This window comes from Drosophila navojoa, chromosome 6, assembly GCF_054131105.1.
Source record: "Drosophila navojoa isolate 15081-1374.11 chromosome 6, UAZ_NAV_1.0, whole genome shotgun sequence".
NCBI classification, from domain to species: Eukaryota; Metazoa; Arthropoda; class Insecta; order Diptera; family Drosophilidae; genus Drosophila; species Drosophila navojoa.
In genome coordinates this window covers 755312-778624 of record NC_142894.1, presented here as the reverse complement: position 1 = coordinate 778624, position 23313 = coordinate 755312, and the positions used below count along the sequence as shown (strand labels likewise).

Sequence of the window (23313 nt, the reverse complement as noted above, 5' to 3'; positions counted from 1 at the left end):
GATACGAAGATCGAAGATGCCTCAGGTAGTCAGTTGGGAAAAGATAAAGGTCACATGTATGGATCTATAAATAGTCATATCAAGTAAGTCAGTATATATAGTATATATATATATATATATATATATATATATATATATATATATATATATATATATATATATATATATATATATATATATATATATATATATATATATATATATATATATATATATATATTTTTTTTTTTTTTTTGTATACAAGAAAATATCAATATATTGATATTTTGATATATTTTCAACAACCCAAGTTTAGAGCGTAATTCACACTTTATTTCTCGTGCTTTAGCAAATACACACATTTTAATGGCAATATCACGATCTGACAGATGAATGATGATAACCTATCTCTAAAGAAGTTATTTAAAAATTAAGTGACAATAATAAGCCCATAATGCGTGCGAGTGTGTAATTAATAATATTTCTGAAATATCAGCTAATCAAAGGCGTCGAAATCTTTAATTAAATCCAACTAAAGTGTTAACTAAACAAAAAAAATTTCCTATATAGTATATTAATCTTCATTAACCAAAAGGTACGTATTTATACATACTTATATACTGATAAGAGGTAGTAGATCGGAAGAACCATAGTTTTGAACTTATTGAATCGAAAATGAGAAGTTAATTCCAATACCCCTTTGTCAATTGTGAATAGATAAAAATATAATATAGGCAAAGTATTGCATTTTATTAATTAATAATTGGCTAAATTTCAATTTTAATATTTATTTATTTACAGCTTAGTGAAATATTTATAACTTCTTTTTTGTTTTAAACAAAAAAATTCAAAATAAAATAAATTCTAGGAGATATTTCAGGGTACTTATATTAATATATGTTATCTTAATCTTCAACTCATTTCTGATAAGAAAAAAAAAAATAAATAAACAATTTGAATCGCTCAGACGAGAAAAATCATATATTGTCAAATCCCAGAACTATTTTCAATTTGGAATGTGATGTTTCTTAGATTATAAAAATTAATTTTTATTTTTTTATTTCAGTTTTGGTATATAAGCCTTACTCAATATATAGGTGAAGCAAGAGCAATAAACGGACAGGATCTCACGAATAATTTGTAGCAAGCCAAACAAACAAGCATAATCTAGCCGAGAGTGCCCGATAGAAGATATATGTATATATATATATATTTTTTTCTCCAAAACAAGCCTTTTAATTAATTCGAAAACTATAACTTTCAAGACCCAATCATAACATACCATATATGCTTACATGTAAAATAATTAGTTCACACACCCATATATATATATTATATATATATATATATATATATATATATATATATATATATATATATATATATATATATATATATATATATATAATATATATATAAAGATGTAAATATATTTCGATTACCATGCATTGGATTCTATTATTGCTTTCATTACTGAAGAAGCTTTTTGAATTATTCTATATTATGCCGGTAGCGACGAAGGCGTGCACTATTTTCAATTTTTGGATCGCCCGGGGGGGGCGAAATATCATTCCTTGGTGTTGTCGGGGGGGGTGACGGTGTTGATCCAACAATATTTTGATTTCTTGCCGTCTTGTTAGTGTCATTGATTATTGAGTTGGCTGTCTTCTTACACGTTGTATTGTCTTTGCAAAACTCCCTCACACTATCATCGATACTAATCATATCCACTGCCGCCGACTGATCATCGAAAGTGGCCAATATTGTCGTTGCTGTCGCTGAAATCTCACGCGACCTGCAATTGATAAAGTTCTTAATTGTGTTCTTGGATACTCTGACAATTTATGACCAGCTTTAGCCTTACCTATTAGAAATCCGAGCTTGTGGGCGCTGAAATCTTAGATTCAACTGCGTGGGATCAGTCACGTACTTTCCTTCAGTTGACTCACGACGGCGACGCAAACCTTAATGAATGAATGCAATTTATCATTATTACATATATACGCAAAAATTATTTAAATATATCCAACTTCTTCCTCTCTTTAAGACATTTACTAACCTGGTGTCAAGTCCATAATATTTGGAGAGTTTTGCAAAACACTCGAATAAAGTTGACTTCGGGTGGGGCTATTAAGAAGATCTACGGTATTGGATTTTTCTGAATAATCATGTTGTGTGTGAGTCTGGGATGCTGCTGCCGCTGCTGCTGTCGTTGTTGTTACTCTTGTTGTTGCAACACCAGCCCAAGAGGCACACTTCGCTTGTCGCGAATTGGAGGTGAGCACAGGAATCTTGCTGGGCGTACTCAACAAAGCCAATTCACAACCATCACACTCATCATCGGCCATGTGTGAGCTAGAATTTTCAATTTGTAATTTGGATTGTGGATCCGTTTGAATCTGAGGAGCAGGATCCGCCGATGGACACATCATGCTCTCCGCTGGTGACCCATTGCCATTCAGTTTGTGTTTGTTGCTATCAGCATTCAACTTCTGAGAAATTTCACAGTTAACTGAAATCTTATCATCCAAATGTTTATCGCGCAGATCACCAGTTGCTTCCTGCTTCAAAGACTTGAGATTTTTCGTAGTGCTAGCTGCTAAAGCATCATAGTAAACAGACTCCTCCATGTGCGAGTTTTCTATTTTAAATAAAAAATACATTATATGATAATAGTGTACAGAAGAAAATGTATACAACAAATAAATCAGTTAGATTTTTCCTTTCGTATATTTATTCATACCTTTGGGAATGACGCGAATTTCAAGACGTCCACTAACACAGCCGCCGCTCCTCGAGGTCGCAGCATCTACTGAGTTTGCACCTCGGTTTCCATGCTGATAGCTGTGCATGTCGGATAATATTGGGTCTGAAGCCAGGTTGCTTCTCTGGCAAAACGTTGTCTTGACACACCAAGGAACTGCAGCGAAAGGTGCAGCTGCCGATTCTTGAAGCTCAATAGGCGCATTTGTATCCGAGTTCTTTTTCCCATCAAACATGTCTATGAGGCATACGTTGGGCAGGCTACTGCGGTGCTTGCACGGTGATTGCCTCTCATTCAAGTTCCTTGATTGTATATTAATCAAATTGGCAGCCTCCTTGTACGTTCCAATAATCATAGGAAAGTTGTTTGCCTTCGGTGCGATTTCCGACTGAGATTCACGAACGCAAACATTTCTAGTTATATCCATGCGATAAACCTATGGAATAATCAATCAAAAATTAAGAAAAGTCTTTACTTTCATGGCATTATATAATTTAATGTAAGTGGAGCTATGTTTTATTATTTTCAGTAGTTTGTCCGTGGGTATCAAATATGGAAAACTATTATATTAATATTAACTGATTTTATAGAACATAGTAAAATTTTTATTGATAGTCTTAGTTTCCTACTTCTTCTCGCAACTGAAATTTATGATCAATCAAGAAAAAGTTAAAAAATCCGGAAAACTTAATGGATCGGGACTGCGAACGGAGTTTCATCTGGCGTATAGTATAAGTTACCTACTAGTGTGACCGTCCCGACTTATATTCTTACAATTTAAATCTCTAGCTCTTTTAGATTTCGAGTCGAACCTGCCGACGCCGCCCAATTTACTCTCATATATGTACCTGTGAAAAAAAAACCTATTAAGTAAGACAGCTTTAGTCGAGACTGCTCGACTACGAGGTCCCCTGAACCCTTCAAGCAACGGATATTTTAATAATAATAATTCGCACACCCACACACACACGCACAGACACATCATACGCACGCACGCATAAACACGCATTGACTGCAGTGTAGGCTTACTACGGGAACTTAATTGTGTAATAACGTTTCTTGTAGATAGACTATTTTCATGAAACATGGATATGCATGCATTTGCAAAGCACAAGTCTGCAGTATTTGAAATAAGCATTTTACAAAAGTAAGGTTCGATAACAAAATAACAGGATGCCTTATCGAATTTTAGTGATAAGCTCGGTATCCGTGCTATATATACGGATATTTGAAAAAAGTTGAAGTCTCTAGCTCTTATATTTCTTTATATATTCTGAAATCGACTCGCTCAAACATACTGACGGACGGACAGACAGACATGGCCTAATCGACTCAGCTCGTCGCCCTGAATAAAGAAGAGAAAATATATACGCTATAAGGTCTGCCATGCCTGCTTCTGCCTGTTACACACATTTTAAGGAAACCATTATGCCCTGTTTTTCCCATTTTCAATTGGTGCAGGGTATAAAAACATTTCAGAAAGTTTTTTTGTTTTTAATAGATAAATTCAATAGACACTTGACCCAAATGCTTCAAATGTTGTACAGACATAACGCTCAATATGAAACATGCATACATATAGCTAATATACTACAATATCTACACATAAATATATTTACAGTAAGAATAAGTTGGAATTAGGCTTACAGTGTCATCGAAGGCCGCTTGTTGCACAGCAGGTGGCTCTAGATCTTTTCGTAATACATTACCCATTGCAGGCTCTGACCAGCAGTGCGGTATCGACATTTGCAAAGTCTCATAGTTCTCAATTCCAGCTATGTTAAGTGTGTATCTATATATGTACATATTGGCATTTTGGGGAGATAGAATAAAATAGAATTACATTTGCTTGTCAATCTATTTAGCAGGTGAAAGAATGTTGCAGTTATCGGTTGCTTCATATTATTGTTTAGCATAAGATCTGAATTATTCCCGACATTCATAGTTCAGTCTTCCTATCCAAAAAATTACTTTTCTGTTCAACTTAAGGCACTAATTACGTTTGGCTGTTTCATTTTAAAGTCAGAATAATACTTTTTCACCATATTCAATCTTTGTACATTTGCTCTTGGTTTCCTTATTACAAAAGCGATAAACGCAAATATATCACAAATATTGCAAAAACTATTCGATATGTAGGCGACAAAATTTTCTGATATAAATATATTTTTATGCAAATAATATGCATGTAGGCTTCACGAAGAGCAATGATCTAACGGCAATCTAACTCAAACTAATGGTTATATATTTGCTGCGAAACATGAAATGTGACTTTGGTATAAAGAGATAGCCTGAGTTCAAGAAGGGAATCGTTCAATATTAAAGGACGGTCGTCCGCTCAACTTAGTAAACTTGCTCATTTGAGCGTGGCCAATCAGGCAAACACTTACACATGGCACTGCAACATTCATACCTGTTTATCTTTAGAAGATCAATCTATGATTGAAGAATTTGATTTAGACTGTAGTAAGGAGCCTGATGTATTTGCCTAATGCCTTATTGTTTACCTGATTTTGAAATAGGGGTGGTTTTGCACTTACCTCTTAACCTTTTCATTTTCAGATGGATTTGCTTTTAAATCGCCATTACAGGTTACGACTAAGTTCGAGTTTCTGCGTATTAACGGCAAAGATACGTCCGCTTTGGCAAATTGATCCAAATTTGGCTGTGACTGCGAGGCAAAAGGTTTTGGGATACTTTACATGAGGTATATACAACAGAAACTTTGTGTAACTTGAGCGTAAAACATATATAATAATGTTGTTTTCATATGAACAAAGAACTGGAATTACGGAACTGGCGGACCTAAAAGGAGCTAAAGTGCTCTTGCCGGAATAAAATGACTATCGAGGCTGTCTCTATATATATAATTATATATATATATATATATATATATATATATATATATATATATATATATATATATTCGATTCTTTTCTTTATAAAAGTATCCTGAACGGGTTTGAGGTATATGACTTAAAGCATATAAGATTGATTATATAAATTCGGCAAAACTGTATGTATAGATATACATGCATACATACATATGTATAGTCGGGAGTGCTTGAAGCACATGAATATTGCATTATTGATTATATTGTTACCTGCGGCTCCTGTTTCCATTCGTTGTCGGTTGTATCTTCTGAGTCGTCGAATTGGCTCTTCCATTGAGAGGCAAGAGTTAGAGCTCCACCACCTTTGGTTACCTGTTGTAGTGCCGAAACATTTTCATCGTCGATTAAAGCAAATTGTGTCACCGAATGATCGCCAGCCGCTGTTGCTGTTCCAGTTCCCACAACCGTTCCCGATCCCGATACAATTGCCGCTGCTATTGCATTACTTTTCGCTGAGATAATGCCGATGGCCGCTGCACGCTGGTTGGACGAGGGCAAACCTATAGACGACGATAGACGTAGATTGGTCGAAGTGGCCGAGCGACGGTTTGTTGGCGTTATGCCAAAGATCTGTTCGCGCTGGCATATGAGGCTCTTGTTATGATTCAAACTGCCATTCGACTCTTGATTCTGAATCAGGTTCTCCTGATCATTCAGCGCTGGCGTCGGTGCAGCCAGCACGCGAAGACGACCGTAAGTTGATTTCTGTTCGACTAGATTAACGCTGTTCGGGTGTGAGCACCGTTTACTCTCGCAGCTCTTGTCAACTGCTAGATGATTGTTGCTTGAACTCTCCAGACTTTCCACTTTTGTGATCCTGCTCGATTGCTTCTGCTGCTGCTGTGGCTGCTGGTTTTGCTCTCCCACCATAGATCTGCTATAGCCGCCCTCCATACTGATAAAACGACTATTTTTATCGCAGGCATCTATGATTACTTTGTCATCAATTGTTTTCACAATGTTTGACAGTGTTTGAGCTGCCGTAGTTTTACTCTCCGGATACTGTTCAAATATTCGAAATACATATACACATCATATCTTTCTATAATCTAGTTTTTGGCACTTACATAAACTGGAGCAGAATTGTTTTGGTTGGTCGTGGCATATGAAGCGGAGACGCTCTGCGGCTGACAACGTTTCCCGTGCGAAGGCTTCAATTGCACCTCATTATTCACAATACTCACAGTAGAAGATTTTATCAGTGCACTAGGAAGATTAGGTGGAGCTATCGATGTGTTTGACACCAGCACAAGTTGTTGTTGCTCTTGCTTCTGCTGTTGTTGTTGCTGCTGCTGCTTTAATATTGTACTTGGATTTCCTAAATTTACGTTTTGCGCAACGCAATCTGCCGAGGCTTGAGTTGTCATTGTGGCATTGCAATTCTTATCAACCTGAAAGTACGTGCCATGTGTATTTGTCTATGTTCATATATAAGCTCCCAAAAGTCGATTTCTTAAAGACTGTAGTCCCTGTCGAGATACCCTTGAATTCCGCCTAAACGATCTACTAGTTAGAATTTTTTAATGGCAACAATTTAAAAGAAACAAGTAAGAACGTTACAGTCGGGCGTTACCGACTGCGGAATAGTCATTTACATCCCATTAGCAATTTAGTAGCTACGGTTCACTCTAATACTTCAGAAAATTCAATTTTTTCTACACAGCAACCAAGCTGCAAAATTTTGATGCTTCCGCTCCAAAAATGAGAAAATTACAGGGTATTTTTCGATATCACGCGTAACAATACTTTTTGGGGAATCGATAGAGGAGGTTACTAGTAACTTAACTATCCAAATTTGAAGCTTTAGCTCTTTTACTTTAAGGGATATAAACTTTTGCTGTTTGCCATGCCCCCAATAGGCGGACATATATCCGCCCAAGCATTTTCGTCTTGGGAGGTCAGACCGAATATATATACAAAATTTCAGGTCTCTTGCATCAATAGTCTCCAAAACATAGCACAATTTGAAAAATCGCTATATCTTCAGGTCAGATTTGCCAGATTTCATTAATCTTTATAGAATCATAACATTAGCTCACGTGCAAAGTTTTAACGTTCTAGCTCAAAAACTCTAGGAGATACAGTTTTATCCGATTTGCCACGCCACCAACGGGCGTAGATATAGCCCCATAGCTCGGGATCTTGGGTGGTCTTTATTTCAAATTTCAGCTTTCTAGCTTTTCAACTAATATTATTTCTTTCATATCGGAATATGCATTTTCCGATTTGGCACGCCCCTAGTGAGTGGATTAGGAAAATTTTAACACTTTAAAAATCGGAGATATACACGAGCATGTGTTTCAAATTTCAAGTCTTTAAGTTCAATAGCGCCGAAAAAAATGCGTTCATGTGGACAGACGGACGGACAAGACGGACATTGCACAAAACCAATATACTAATGTACTTTCGTAAATGAGTATAATAATTCACTTTCGTGAATGACTATAAATATACAGCACTTTTAGGATAATTAGGAATATTATTTTCTGTACAAAATTTTCAAAAATTTGATTTAATGATTCTGAGATGAATTTAGCGAGACAGGAAAATTGGGAAATAGAAAAGCCTGAGCAGTGTTGTCCCAGTCCCAATTTGAAGTGGGTTCCATTTTACCTTTTCCTTTATATGCAGTGGCTCCGTCGAGGCCATCTGAGCAGTGTCCATATCGTTTCTCTTGCGCACCTACAATACACACACACCCATAGCTTACTTAGTTGTACTTCAAAGAAGTTCTCGACTGCACTTACATAATCTGTGCCGCTGGCATTAGAGGCAGCCACCGTCATTTGTGTTACATTTCCGTGCATATACTCGTTCTTAGCCGGAGGCAAAGTGGCATTTGCCGAAGAGTTTATGTTGCCAACTGCGGCTGTATCTACTTTTTCCCAGTCGTACGGATCAGCTTCCTTAACCCCACGTCGCTTCATACACCGCTCGAATAGACCAATTAACATCTGGCAATTTAAATGTATAAATATAAGAGGACATCGATATCTATATAGTTATAGTATCATAGATATAGTGTAATATAATGTAATATATAATATATATAAACAAGTAAGAAAACTCTAGTTTAATGTAAATTTCAACAAAAATCGAAATAGTATAAATTGCTTCTTAATATACATTTTAAATTGGGAGACTCTACCTCTAAGGATGTGGGAGTTATAATTTTATAACTTATTTTCGATAAGGTTATTATCAATAAAAATATCGGAATGAGTTATCGTTTTTTAGTGATAAACTCGATATGCGCACGATAAATACATTTAAAAAAATTGAAGTCTCTAGCTCTTATATCTTCTGAGATCGACGTGTTCATACATATGGATATACGGACGGACGGACACACAGACGGACAGGCCAAATCGACTCAGCTTGTCGCCCTTATAAGAATATATATACTTTGTGGGGTCTGCCACGCCTCCTTCTGCCTGTTACATAAATTTTAACAAAACCATTATACCCTGATTTCCCATTGCAAATAGATTCAGGGTATAAAAATTAAACTGAATTGGTATGTTTAGAAATATTTACCGCATAGTCCGGCCGATCGGCGTACGTAAGGGATTGTATGTGCTCCAGGAATTGCTTCAAGTCGGACGGCAGATGCTTTAATAGTATTCTATGGTCATATTTCTCTTTAGTCAATCCAACTTGTTCCTTGTCTTTGATCTTCCTCCATGGTAATTGACCATTTACGAATTCTACGAGCATATAAAATAATGACCATAAATCATCATGCCGACCCATTTCTCGATTGCGATGTGCGTTTATCGAGGCATATCGCACAGTTCCTCGAAATCCAGCTGCTGCTCGAGGACAGCGAACCTCTCCGGTGCCCGTCGTATATTGCCGAGCCAGACCAAAGTCCAGCATATATACTCGTCGACAATTGTACGGCAAACGTCCCACCGAAAAGTTGCTCTATAAAATTTTCGAATAACATTTTGTTAGAACTACTGAACAATAGCCATTCACACTTCAAAAGCATACACATTTCTTCCGAAGTATACATTTTCCCAAATGCCCCGCCCATTTTATAAGGCTTATCGTTTGTTGATATTATGACAAGAATTGTCTACTCGCAGCAAAAATACTGCCGGACGGACGACAGTATCACGGACCTTGGCAGTAAGACAAGTATCAGCTTACCGGTTTGATGTCGCGATGTAGGAAGCCAACCGAATGTATAGACTCAATGGCTTTGAGGATTTGCAAGCCAAGCCTGAGGGTTGTACTGAGAGAAAATGCGCCTCTTGGTTGGGCTCGTCTCAGTTCAGCTAAGTTTTTGCCCTGAAGCTGCATGACCACATAGTTGAATCGGTCATTTCGTCCACAGCCGATGAAGCGGCAGACGTGTTCTTTGCCTTGCAGCTTCTTCAGCACGGCCACCTCCATTTTGAGTACCTGTTTGGGTTGTCGGGCGGACTCCACCTTAAGTGCCACTTGCTCGCGGGTAATCAAATCTTGGCCCTCGTATATCTCACCGAAGCCGCCGCCACCAATTTTGCGCACAACCTAGAAAGGATTTCAAGTATGCATGTATAGAATTAACGAAAGAAATCTCTCTCTCTCTCTCTCAATCCAACCTTCCAACGCTCCTTAACCACATGTCCCGGCTGTAAGAGATCCTCAGACGTCATTTTGTTTGTTTCCTTTGGCAATGCGGCGTTGTTGCTGCTCTCTAGCTGAGGTGCTGCAGGTAGGACTGCAGGGGTCTGTGGTATCTTGAAGGTGACGCGACTTCGTACACCTAAACGATTGTGTTTCGCTGGCAATGTGGCAGATCGCTGCAATGCATGCGGAAATTTGGGGTCCCCCGATGAGTCAGCAACTGCAGTACTACCCGTGCGAAGATTCTGAAAAAATAACGCTGGCTCTAACGTAGGCGGCGGCTTCGATGGGGGCGGTGGCTGAAATCGTTCTATATACTTGGGACTATCATCAATGTATAATCGCTGTGGATGCGCTTGGATTTTGTGTTGTCGTATGCCTTTAGCTTGAGCTTTGTGGATCCCATGAGAATCGGCGACATTTTCGTCATTTCTTAAAATACAAATGAATCACAAAACGCAGTAACGGTATCCGTGTTAAGGGTTAGAGCTCAAAATTATACGATTAATTGTTAAGAGTGAAAATCAAGGAAGAAATAGTCTTTTTTTTTTTATAAATCAAATTCGTAGGACTTGTAAATATATATGTATGTAATTGAAAATACATAAATACAAACTATAAATTTGATAGTCGAAATCGTGCGCGCTAAGACCTAAAACGAATATATATTTAAATATGCATATAACATGTACATATGTGTATGTATGTATACATATGTAAATATGTATATTTGCATAACCTTTATCCAGAAAGAAGCTCAAATTAAAGAAACGAATATGTAGCCGAATATGTATATAACGAATATGTACATATATAATAAAGAAGTGGCCATAGAAGTTTACCTGAGTTATTTACTGAAATACCACATGATTGACTTGGAATCCTCTGGCAGGACACGTAATGCGTATATATATATATACATATATGTGGCCTAATAGTTGTAAAATTGAAAAGCTATTGAAACACTTGAATGTCCTTTGGGCATTGCACACTTAACTCTTTTAATATTGCTCGGATCGACAAAGAATTGAACTATCGAGCATTGATTATTAACGGAGCTGCGCTTGCCATGTTATTTAAAAGCGAACAAAAAATTCTCGTATTGATTGCAAAGCTTGCTAAGCTCTGTTCACAAGCAGAGCTTTTCTACTTAACAAAAACAACAAAGAAAACACGGCAGAGCGTGCAAGAGAGAACAACTGTGTGTGTGTGTGTGTGTGTGTGTGTGTGTGTGTGTGTGTGTGTGTGTGTGTGTGTGTGTGTGTGTGTGTGTGTGTATGTGTGTGTGTGTGTGTGTTGCGTGTGAGCTATTCAAAATGACAGTTGCCAATGGCTACAACAAATTTGTCGCCAGCTGCACCCTTAAAGCAGCGCATGCGCCTGGACCTGCATAGTCAGCAAGTGTTATATCAGCGAGCGTTATATCAGCGAGCCTATGTTTTACCTTATGTCAGCAGAGTTGACATTAATGTTCCTCAACTCTAATTAATAATAAATATGCAGTAAAAACTCAAAATATTTTGTAATACATATTCATGTAAAAATGATTTTATTTTCTCAATTATCTACATACAGGAATTTACAGAAATGGGGATATGCAAATATATATTTGTTTTTTATTTGAGCATTTGTAATGTACATACATATTTTAAATGATATTTGTGTGCAAATTTCACCCTAAAAAAAAACAAATTTCGTTTCTATCAGTTAAAAAATATATTTAACGTTTTTAAATTTTATGTATTTCTATTGTAGCTATTTTCTATATCATATACCTTACTATATATACCGATAAATATAATTTTTTTTTTCTATTATACTTTTTTAACTCCCTGAACCCATCGAAAATGGGAAATCAGGGTATAATTTCTAATATAATTAAGGCTGAATATACTTTCTTGCTCAGACCTGTCCGTCAGTCTGTATGTTTGAGTGCATCGGTCTCAAAAGATATAAGAGAATATTGTTCGATGTTCTTTACAAAAATCAATACTACTACCACTCCGGTTTTTTTTTATCGATTAAAAAACCTATCGAAAACAGCTATCTTTAGAGCTAGAGATTTTAAATATAGAGAGATTCATTGATATTTTATAGAATTTCAATTTCAGTTAAATCTATTCCCTTTCGACGAAAGCGTAATTTAAATACTAGAGAGTTGTTTGTTAGCAAATAAACATAATTTAAGTCCTAACATAATAGTTGGGTTGCCGAATAGAGATACTTTATTATCATCACGCTCTGCAGTAATGAAAGTAGATGGATTATCTACAAGAGGATTTATTTAACACTTTATAATATGGTCCAAGTCTGCAGACCAAGCGCAGGTGCGGCTAACTGCGCAGTTAGCAAATCGTGTGTCTATGCGTAAGTATGTGTACATGTGCTTCGCACGTGTGCACACAAGAATCTAGGAATGATTAAAGCATAGGGTATCTCCTAGTCGAGTAGACTCGACTAGAGCTTTCTTACTTTTTGAATTTCACATAGATAATTTGATGTTGGTGTAGATGTTGATGTACTATTAATAGGACTTGAAAATACTTACCTATGACTCTCCTGTAAATGCATGTGATGTTTTTTTTTTCTTTATTTGTTGGTTATTTAGGTAATTTTGACTATAGAAGATAACACAATATGGGGCTCTTGCCGATCAGCTATATTTTCAAAATTATGAATTATAAAAGATTAATAGATTATATCACATATTTCTATTCATCATAGATAACAGTTTTGTTAAACTAATTATAATTAAATATTTATGTATTTCAATATATATTTACATATATTTATTTTTTATATTTGTTTATTTAATTTGATCACTAATCTAGGTAAACGTTCTATGTGTGAGTGCGTGTATGGGAAATATTCTATTTTTAAATGTATATATTTTAGTCGATATAATTTTAGAGAGAGCGACAGGGAAAAAGAAAAAATTTCAACCAAATATTTCGTCGGCGATATCAATCCAAAACATATAAAAAAAAAAAAAAAACTAATATAGTCGAAATTATAAAAGAAAGTTGTAAATCTCAAAACTAAAATCGAATAATGAAAAGCGTTCAACCTTCGGAAAAAGTAAATTCAACTGTTTTGTTTTGGTTTTTTTTTTATATTTTAGTTTCTATTTATACCAAAAAGAAGAATGGTATTCTCTTTTGCGAATGTATACAAATCCATTTGAAACGGATTTACGAGAGTTGTTGACTCAATGTGTTTTCACTTTCCCGTTTTTGCAGAGCTTTTCTCACATACATACGAGATTGTTCACTGAAAAGTTTCGACTGAAGCGTTTTCTCATCGCCTCTGAACAAGACCTGAACAAATCTTTTATGCCAACTCATATACACACGAATTTTATTTGTATTTCGTATAGCGTATAAAGGTACAGAATGCATACAAAAATATATATGTATATGTATCTAAAAATATATGAGTATTGTATGAATAATCATATGAAATTAAGAAATTCTCTTGCCAATAAAATATAAAAGTAAACTTTTTTTTTTAACTAGGAATGATGTTGAATTTTTCCACTATTTCAATATTTTATAGGATATTTCTGCTGCAAGTGTGGGCGAGTTAATTGATATTCAAAGACGCTATAATGAATATACATTTGTAACTCAATACAATAAAATTTCTATCTGTATTAAACAACGAAATATGGGAAGCCCCGAATCCACATTATAATGTTAGCCTTGGCAGCTTTTTTTTTTTTTTTTTTTGGCACTATTTTGCATGAATTTGTGATTACTTCGGTTAACGAACAGAATTCTTGAGCGAATTGTGTTCGCTTAATGTATATATATATTGATTTAAATACTCTGCAAATTTTTGAATTTGCGCGCAATACTTGGTGCAGCCCTGTCAAGCCTAGAAACTATTAAGTCAAGATCCAGTGCTGCAAAGCAACAAAGCTCAGCTAATTATTCATCTAACGTGCAACGAAATTATGAAATATTGTATCACTGACCATTGATTGTATATATATCATATAAATTTAATGCAACAATTTTGACTATGATTATCGTTGTTTGATTCTTTTTAGGTGATAAAATCATGTATTTCACTTTATAAAAATTGAAACATGTCATATTTTGATTTCAGTAGGTGTTACAAATTTCATCGATATATTCGCGAGTGAAAGCTAGCTGCTATAAATACAAAACGAACAGTCGTATAAAAATAAATCGATACATTAGTTATCGGCGCGCACTCAAATAAAATTAGTTTAGTATTCTCTTAGTTTATTATCATTTCATTTACTTACAGAAAATATGGGAATTTATATTATATTCAATCGATTATCAATTATTATTATAATGCTCAATTCTTTTCTATGAAAAAAGTAAAAATAATTATTAGATACATGGAGTGTCTCATTTTCTGTTCGACTACGAGATCCCCTGTACACTTAAAGCAACTCATATTACACAAGAATCACACACACATACAGACACATATGAACATATAGGCACGCACGCATAAATACGAATGGAATGCCCAAGTGTTTAAAACACGCCTTTTACAAATATATAGAGCAGGGGGTAAATATTGAAGTGGGTGATGAATTATAACAGAAATCGAAATCATGTGAAATAAATATAAACCTACATTTACAATTCGACGACTTAAGTTTTAAAGGTGTAGGGGGTACAATTCTATAACTGATTTTAAATAAGATTTTCAATCAATAACAAACTAAGGGGAGAAGTCTTCGATGTTTTGAAAAAAACTTGATACGCGCCTGATACACACTGACCAAAAAATACAAAATTAAGTCTCTAGAACTTATATATTCTGAGATGGACGCGTTCATATATACGGACGGACGGACGGAGAGACAGACAGACAGACGGACAGGGCTATATCGACTCACCTCGCCCTGATCAAGAATATATATACTTAATGGGGTCTGCGATGCTTTCTTTTACCTGTTACATGCAGTTAAACAAAACCATTATACCCAGATTGAGCATTGAAAATGGGTTCAGGGTATAAAAAGGGTTAAAAAGTTTCGAATTCCAGCTACACAACAGGCTCGACCCGATAATATTGATTGCGAATCGACTCGAATGGGGGTTACAAATGACACGCGGCCAACGACTAACAATTTCAAACTCGACTGAAACTAGATAGACTATATGTGCACCAAATCTATATGGAAATAGGAAAAAAAAACAACAAACAAGTATCCAGCAGCAGTTGTCACCCTTAAATGCTCGATAAATAACAAACGAAATACGGCAGTGCCCGAAAAGGGATACCTTTTTATTTTGATCTATTTTTTGTTCATTTTATTATTCTTTCGATTCTTTTGGATTTGAGTAAATTAGCATATATATTTTCATATAAATTCATTAAGTTCAGTTTCATTTATGAATTGTAATTACGAAATAAAATTTAGAAAAGGTTTTTATTTATATATATATATATATATATATATATATATATATATATATATATATATATATATATATATATATATATATATATATATATATATATATATATACATATGTATATGCTTCTCCCTTCTCGCATTTCCCATAATCCGCCAACCGACTATTTCATGATTGAATATTACTTTACTTTTACGTTTCCATACTATTGAATTTGTTCTTATTTATTATTGAATGTGTGAAAGATAATGAGACTTGTCAATCATATTTTTAATATTTTTCAGTTATGCAAACTTCTACGTTACTTCACAGCTGCGAAATACATACATATATAAATTTTATAGAGAAAGTAGTTGGTTTGGACTTATATATATTTAAGTTTTCTTTCATCAATCAAATGATATATACGCCACAATATTGATAACTGTAATTGATGCGTTTTGGCTGTACATCATCAATGGCCGAGCCAATTTTAACTACATAGTTCGTTATATCGAGATCTATTAAATATATAGCGCGCTCTGCTAACTGCGCAGTACGCAGCGATTGCGCTTGGGCTGCGCTGCAGTGTGGTAAATGTACGAATATATTTGTTAAATAATTAAATTTCTAGACGTACAAATTTTCAGAACTTAATCATTCATAATATTCAAATGTATGTACATTCCAAAGCACAAGTCTCTATTACTTTAAATATGCCCAGTAAAAAAACAGCCGGATATACCACACTATACAACTCCAGTTCGAGTGTGGGCTGTTAGAAAGCCCCGAAGTGGAGCGTAGTCTTAAAGGTCAGACTCAAGCTTAACCAATTTTATATGTTTTTTGAGCTGATCTATCTGTTTGGGTATAGAGTTTTAATTAGTCTCTACAACATTGTTCAGTTTCGATTCGCTACACCTTTCAATATTATCATATATTTATTATGCTGAGTCTGAACTAAGGCATTCCCCACCCACATTTTTATGTATGCACGTCCCGAAAACGGGGAGATAAATGTTCCGCTGTGTGTATATCTATACATATACATATATAAAGCATTTTCGCTGTTTGCAAAAAGCCAAAAAATCGATATTCCATAATTCAATGTTAGAATTTCAGATGCTAAAACTGCCAGGCACTTTTTTTATCCAATTTTTCACGGACTAACAAAAAAAAAACGAAAAAAAACCTTGGGGGTGTCGTTTTATGGGCACTCACGCACAGAGAGAGAAAGAGAAAGTAGGGCATAGAGGACAATCATATGAGCTGCAAACAGAACAACTACACGAGTCACTGCGCTGTCGTAGAGTATTTAAAAGACGCACATGCCGAGGCAACACATACAGCAGGCAACACATACAGCAGAAGCAGCAGTAGCAAAAAAAAAAAAAAAAAATTGAATGAAAAAACAACCCCGACAAAAATTATAATGAAGTTGGTGGTGGGCCAAAAAGCAAGCAGAATGCGAGTTTCAAACTCAAACGGGCCACGAGGATTCGAAGATTCGACAGGGAAAAAAAGAAAATTTTGCCACCTTCTGACACAGGGAACACCACCGGCACCACCGTCGCGTCGCGTCGCCACCCTACACACCATCAAAATTAAAAAAATGTATACATAAAAAACCGAGATCATCCTCAATGACGAAAAAAAACGAAAAGAAAAAAAAATAAAACGGAAAAATAACCCCAGCCCCTACATTATTTATTCCTGTATGTAATCGCGTGCGTGTGTAAGTGCGCTCCTGCATTGGGGCTTAATGTTAGTGGACTTTCTTTTCTCAGAGTAGACCTAAATATTCACAAAATCACACACACAAATAAGTGTGGGAGTGTGGCTAAATAGTGCTCTGGTTCCCTGATAGTTTGACCATCGTAGGATCTTAGTATGTACATATATACTATATATATTTAGCCACACTCCCACACTTACTTGAACTGATGAAGAATTTAAATTGAAAGGGCCCACAGACTAAGGGATCCCTCCATCGCAACAGCTGCTGGTTAGGAGATACAATAGATGAGGAGAATATCTTTTACATGGTAAGTCCGATCTAATGGAATAATTCTTGTAACCAAAGTCTATCTATACCTCTTGCCCATCCGATCGTCTGCCTTTAGAAGCTCTATTAACTTAAACCATTCTTAAATCAGGTTTAAACTACGAAAGACAGAAAATTTTTTCATTTAAATGAATATCGGTTAAATGAAATGAATTGTCGCTAGCTTGAATTAGGCCTTCGGGATTGAGTAACGAGTAATGGCCGATAGCTGGACTAAGCTGTTCTGGCTATGGAGCTGTTTGAGTAGATATTTCTTACAGTCTCCCAGAATCGCAGTCATGCAGAATGAGAGTCGCCTGGAATGAGCTCGACAGTTGGCAGTGCGACAGGTTACATTTCTTGTAAAGCATAACGGGAGGACTCAGCACGTAAACGCAGGATTCTGCCCATAGGTAATGGACTGCCCAGATGTGATTCATTTGGGTTTTGAAAAAGTCTGGAGTCCTCTCACATGGAACACAAATATTTCTCTGCAACAAATAGAACAAACGGGTCTCAAGCTAAGAGCGTGATTAAAAATATGTCTTGCTTCATTTTAGGCATTCAATGGCGTTTAATAATACTAATTAATATTTATGAGCAGAGGGCGCTTCACATCATCAAAACACATTTCCAGATTAAGACTCACCCTCGAGCCAACTACGGTGTGTTTATCACAGTTAGTTAGTTTAGATTGCGCAAATGGAAACGGCCCGAGTATTCCTTTATTAACGCAATAAATAAAATAATAGTTTTGGTTCGTATATTTTGTGAAAATATATGGATACTTATATATACATATATACATATATATGATATTTCGGCTCTTTTTTCACAAGTTCGCATACTTGATATAAATTGGATGTAGCTCATATACGTTTTTCCTGAATTTCTGATTTTACCTTTTGCTTAAGGTTTGAAGTTATTAAAACATACATAAATAACAAGTAAGAAGGCTCTAGTCGAGACTGCTCGACAAGGAGATACCCTGAACTCTCCAATCTGATATTCTAATCACTCTGCAGTACTTTTATGCAAACATACATACTTACACATTCATACACACGTACGTATTAGAACGCGCTCTGCTGACTGCGCAGTAAGCAACGACTGCGCTAGGGCTGCACTGATGTGAAGGCAATATTATGAGAATTTATTTGTTGAATAATTTGTTTGAAGATGTACAATCTTAATAAAACTTTCAGAGCGTAATCATAAGGTTTGAATGCACTTGAAATACTTTTTTTTTACAAATTTGGGGTGGAGGGTGCCTGGGATCCTAAATCTGTAAATTACAAAATGTTTGTATTCATCATATGTACACAGTAAATCTAATACTATTCAAATGAGGCCGAAAAAACAAAATCAAATTTTCAATTATTCTCGATAAAAAAGTTATCGGATGAGTTATCTTCTGAGATATCGGCTTTCATACGGACAGACGGACGGACGGGCGGACGTCATCCTGATCAAGAATATAAATACGTTAAGGGGTCTGCGATGATTTCTTCTGTCCGTTATATACTTGTCAGAAAACCATTATACCCTGATTTCCCGTTGCCCATGGGTTCAGGGTATAAATATGATTACTAAGTGAAAGCTCATTTCACTTGTCATTTACATTTGACCCAATGGTTTCACACTTAGAGAGAGTTTAATATATTCTTACAATTTGTGTCAATTAGATTATCAAAACCAAAAGTTCGAATATATAGTGAAGTATCTGACAATTTGCTGTAGGTCTCCGCCTTTACTCTCAAAGAAATATACTGCACACATATACCAACAATTTCCGAAACCTATTTTTCACTGTATATTAGCCACAAATGGCGTTCGGCACAAAAGTGTTTAAGAATTTGTGAATGAACGACGATTGTGGTGTCCACGTAACTACTCAACCACTCAACCACCCACATTCTGTGACCAATATATATCCAAAGCATATCCCTTGTGCTCGTCTACAACTACGAAACATAAAGAGCCGCTCGGCCACACGTCTACAAATTCAGGATGGGCTCGGGTTGGGGTTGGGGTTAGCGACTCACGGCGTACTGTGCGTGCAAGACCTCCAGAGCGCCCAGCGAGAGGGAGAATTGTAGAAGGGGGTGATGAGGAAGGGAATGTGTGATATCTTTGGCGATGGCATCACAATCACGACTCGCAAAACATTAACGCTTTAATTGCCTTTGTTTCATTTACCTTTTGGCTCTGTGTACCGGAAATTTACAGGAACTTAATTTGTACTTCATATAACTATATACATATATACATGTACATATATATATGAAAAGCCCATTCATGCATTCTGACTTCTTGTTCGTGCGTATCAGAGATATTCGATTAGTTCGCCCGTTTCGCCCCTTTACATCAATAAAGAAACTTTCAGCACTTGTCCAGCTGGCGCTTATCCTCTTAACCCACACTTCACTGTCTGTTTCTCTCACACTCTACACGTACATCCAGCCGGATGTTGTGCGTTACTTACAATAACAAAAATAACAACAACAGCAACATCCACAACAACAACTACAGTTAGATTAAAGTATCTAGGATAATGAATATAATTTAGCATTCTTAGCCATTTGAAAGGAATGGCTTTCATCAAAAATTCTTATAGTTTTTTTAGTTCGACAAGTACAGGGTATCACCATTGAATTATACTTTAATATTTACAGGGAAAACTGTATGTGAAATGCAAAAATTTGTTTTCAATAATCGAGAACTGAATCATTATATCATATTTTGAAATATGTATATTGAAAATGTCAAATCAGGGTATAATGGATTTGTGAAAAGTATGTAAGAGGCAGAAGGAAGCATCTTAGTCCCCATAAATTATATACGTATATTCTTTATCAGGGCGACGAGCTGAGTAGATTTGGTCCTGTCCGTCTGTCCGGTCGTCCGTATAAACGTAAAAAACGTATTTCAAGTAATAGAGCCTTGTGCTGTGGAATGTCCATGAGGATAGATTTCTTACAAGAGAAATTATTCAACAAGTAAATTCTCGTAATATTGAAGCACAAGCAGAGTCGCTGCTTACTGGATGCATGTATATATATGCTTTGTTTTTGCATGTATGTATAAAAGAAGTGAAGAATGACTAGAATATCAGCTGGCAAGATTCAGGGTATCTCTCGACTAGAGCACTCTTAATTGTTTTAGACCCAGATCATTCGGGGTTCAGGATATTTTTATTATGTTATACACTTTTCTGTAATACACGAGCGAGCTTCAAGAAATTTTACAATCATCATTTATTTTAATAAACAAACAAGAACTGAAAACAATAGTATGAGTATGAGTATGAGCAGAGCCAAAGGATACTTAACTTGAGTAGAAACATTATTTGCAGACCTCGCATAGCCGCTACATATGTATGTATATTGTCTAGATTTCCATAATTCTTAATTTCTATTCATCATATGCCAAAGATAACAATTACATCCGCACACACACACACACACACACACACACACACACACACACACACTTGTATATCCATCCATTTCGGTTAATTCCCAGCGATGACTTCTGCACTCGTCCATTAAGCAGTGTCATTGAAATATAATTAATTTCGTTACGGTGCCAATCGAATTTTGGTTAACAGCAAAGAGCTAGGCATCCTTCTGGGTCGTAAAAGGCATAAAGCGCACATTTATATGCTACGAATTGCATAATTATTGCGAAAGCTCCAGAGGCAGGGAGAGTGGAAAAAAATACAGGCGAGGGAGGAGTAAGGCATGTGCGCGGCCAGTCGCGTTTTGTCATTTCGGCAAAATTGATGGAAATTGCGCGTGTCACAGCACGAAGAAGAAGCTACCAATAGATTTGGGTGGGCTTAACCGACTGCATTACACTCTATTCGAATTTTAATAGTTTCGCATTTAATCCATGGGTTGTATCCAAGCTCCATTTGTGATCCTCCCCTATAGAGAATTTCGTCCTTTGAATAGCTCCAACTGATGAGTTTTTATACCCTGCACCAATTGAAAATGGTGTATAATGGGTTTGTTGAAATGTATGTAACAGACTGAAGGAGGCGTGACAGACCCCACAAAGTATATATATTCTTGTTTAGGGTGACGAGCTGAGCCGATTTGGCCCTGTCCGTGCGTGTGTCCATTTGCTGTTTCTTGTGTAAGTAGAAAATAAGCGCATACTTATTGAAATATCAGTTGCTTAAAGGATTCAAAGAATTCTTGTCGACGAGTGGTTTCGACTAGAGCTTCGTTATTTTGTTTGAATTTGCTTGTGCTTCTAACTAAGACGAGTCTGCTTCAAATTTCAGGTAACTGGACATGAGGACAGGAGACTAATCAAAGGGCCAAGGCAATATACTCGCCTTCCTCGTGAAAGAGAGTGTATGAAACCTCGTGGCCCTGCTTGCTTACAGCTACATCATCCCCCAAATGAGGGATTCACTAATTCACTTTTTATGAATTACGTACGGATTCGTATTCACGCACTGCTTCTCATTCAATCTAACCAAGGAACACGTTCACATATCTACATATGCATCCGATATCATTAATTATTTACATTTAGTGGGTCCCACTGATTGCATAAGTCGGATTGAGATAGAGCCAGCTTAATTATATCGACGCACATCCTATTCATTCGCACAGCACTTCCTGCTTCCTTTCTATTCGATTATTTAGATACATGGTAGGATATTCTATACCCTTCCAGCTGGATCCCACTTTAAACTGTATCGTCCCAGATAGGTGCCATACCTACCTTAACTAACACGTAACTTCGATCAACAATTGGAGACTAAATATTTTATTTCATTGTGAGAATGCCAGTTTGAAAATTAATTAATTATTTTCTTAAAAACGTAGATCAGACGGGAATCAAGATATCTTCTTTTTGGGGCCTTCCCAACCAGATCATTTTCTTATTATACCCCGAGACTTTCGAAACGGGAAATGGGTCTATTTATTCCTAAGATGAACCCATATTAAGTAGCCAGGTGCGTATATATCCGAATTGGCAGTTCATATTTAGACAAAGCCACGGGACGCCGGAAACAGTTTGTCGTGTGGTCAACTTCTATCTCAAAATCCTCGAAACTCTCAGTTTGAGTTGACTACGTTGTACAATCCGTATAAAGCGGATATGCCGACCTCAAAAGTAGTTGCAATATTAGATGAGGATGATGTCTTGATAAAAAACTTACGCGGATGACTTCCAAGCATGAACATAGCTACGGAATCCTTGCAACAATATGTGAAAAGCTTTGTAGAAATAAGTGCGTAAATGACACCTTTAACACAGGAACTTTGCGTTGTAGAGGCATTACTATGCTGAGCTCACATAATTATTTAATTGGAGAGAAAATTAAAAACAAACTATCGCTGTACAGGAAACCCACGGTATACAAGAGCATCCTAAGCCCTATCTGGAAATACGCCTTACAAATATTCGGTGTTGCTTAAAAAAAATGTTTTAACAAAATTAAAGTCGCCCCAGAAAATGTTATGAGGCGAATATGTAATGTACCATGATGGTTTTAAAGGCTCTACAGGTGGGCAATGACCTACCAGTATATTCTGCAAGGGTAATCGGTTTGACAACCACAAATATTTGCTAATCAAACGGCTGCCGAGCCGAGGAAAAGACGCCTCA

The 23313-nt window shown here is 36.1% G+C and overlaps 2 protein-coding genes across 4 annotated transcripts in view; one reads left to right on the top strand and one right to left on the bottom strand.

Moving 5' to 3' along the window:
- The window catches only part of sv (paired box protein shaven), a 178661-nt gene that overhangs the window by 76712 nt on the left and 78636 nt on the right, over positions 1–23313 (top strand). The gene's annotated exons all lie outside the window — the stretch shown is intronic.
- On the bottom strand, positions 1377–12914 carry Asator (tau-tubulin kinase asator). Of its 3 annotated transcripts, none has more exons than XM_089262804.1 (14): positions 12803–12911; positions 10230–10686; positions 9793–10158; positions 9175–9564; positions 8385–8591; positions 8251–8319; positions 6705–7028; positions 5848–6639; positions 5284–5414; positions 4391–4535; positions 2723–3179; positions 2039–2620; positions 1844–1943; positions 1377–1774 (listed from the first exon to the last, which is right to left on the bottom strand). In XM_089262804.1, exons 1-14 carry the CDS (start codon positions 12823–12825, stop codon positions 1471–1473), a joined length of 4347 nt encoding a protein of 1448 aa, XP_089118930.1. In that variant the 5' UTR covers positions 12826–12911; the 3' UTR covers positions 1377–1470. The 3 variants fall into 3 exon arrangements, with proteins under 3 accessions (XP_089118930.1, XP_089118932.1, XP_089118931.1); XM_089262806.1 differs by lacking the exon at positions 12803–12911 and adding an exon at positions 11097–11425; XM_089262805.1 differs by lacking the exons at positions 4391–4535; positions 5284–5414 and having other exon boundaries at positions 12803–12914.

Bases quoted from the DNA above. Each gene is read 5' to 3' on its own strand.
- Asator (XM_089262804.1), bottom strand. From the start codon at position 12,825: ATGCATTTACAGGAGAGTCATAG. The intron at 10,687-12,802 runs GTAAGTATTTTC...TTGTATTTTAAG, and splicing joins CATTTACAGGAGAGTCATAG to AAATGACGAAAATGTCGCCG. The intron at 8,592-9,174 runs GTAAATATTTCT...TTAAATTGCCAG, and splicing joins CCGATCGGCCGGACTATGCG to ATGTTAATTGGTCTATTCGA.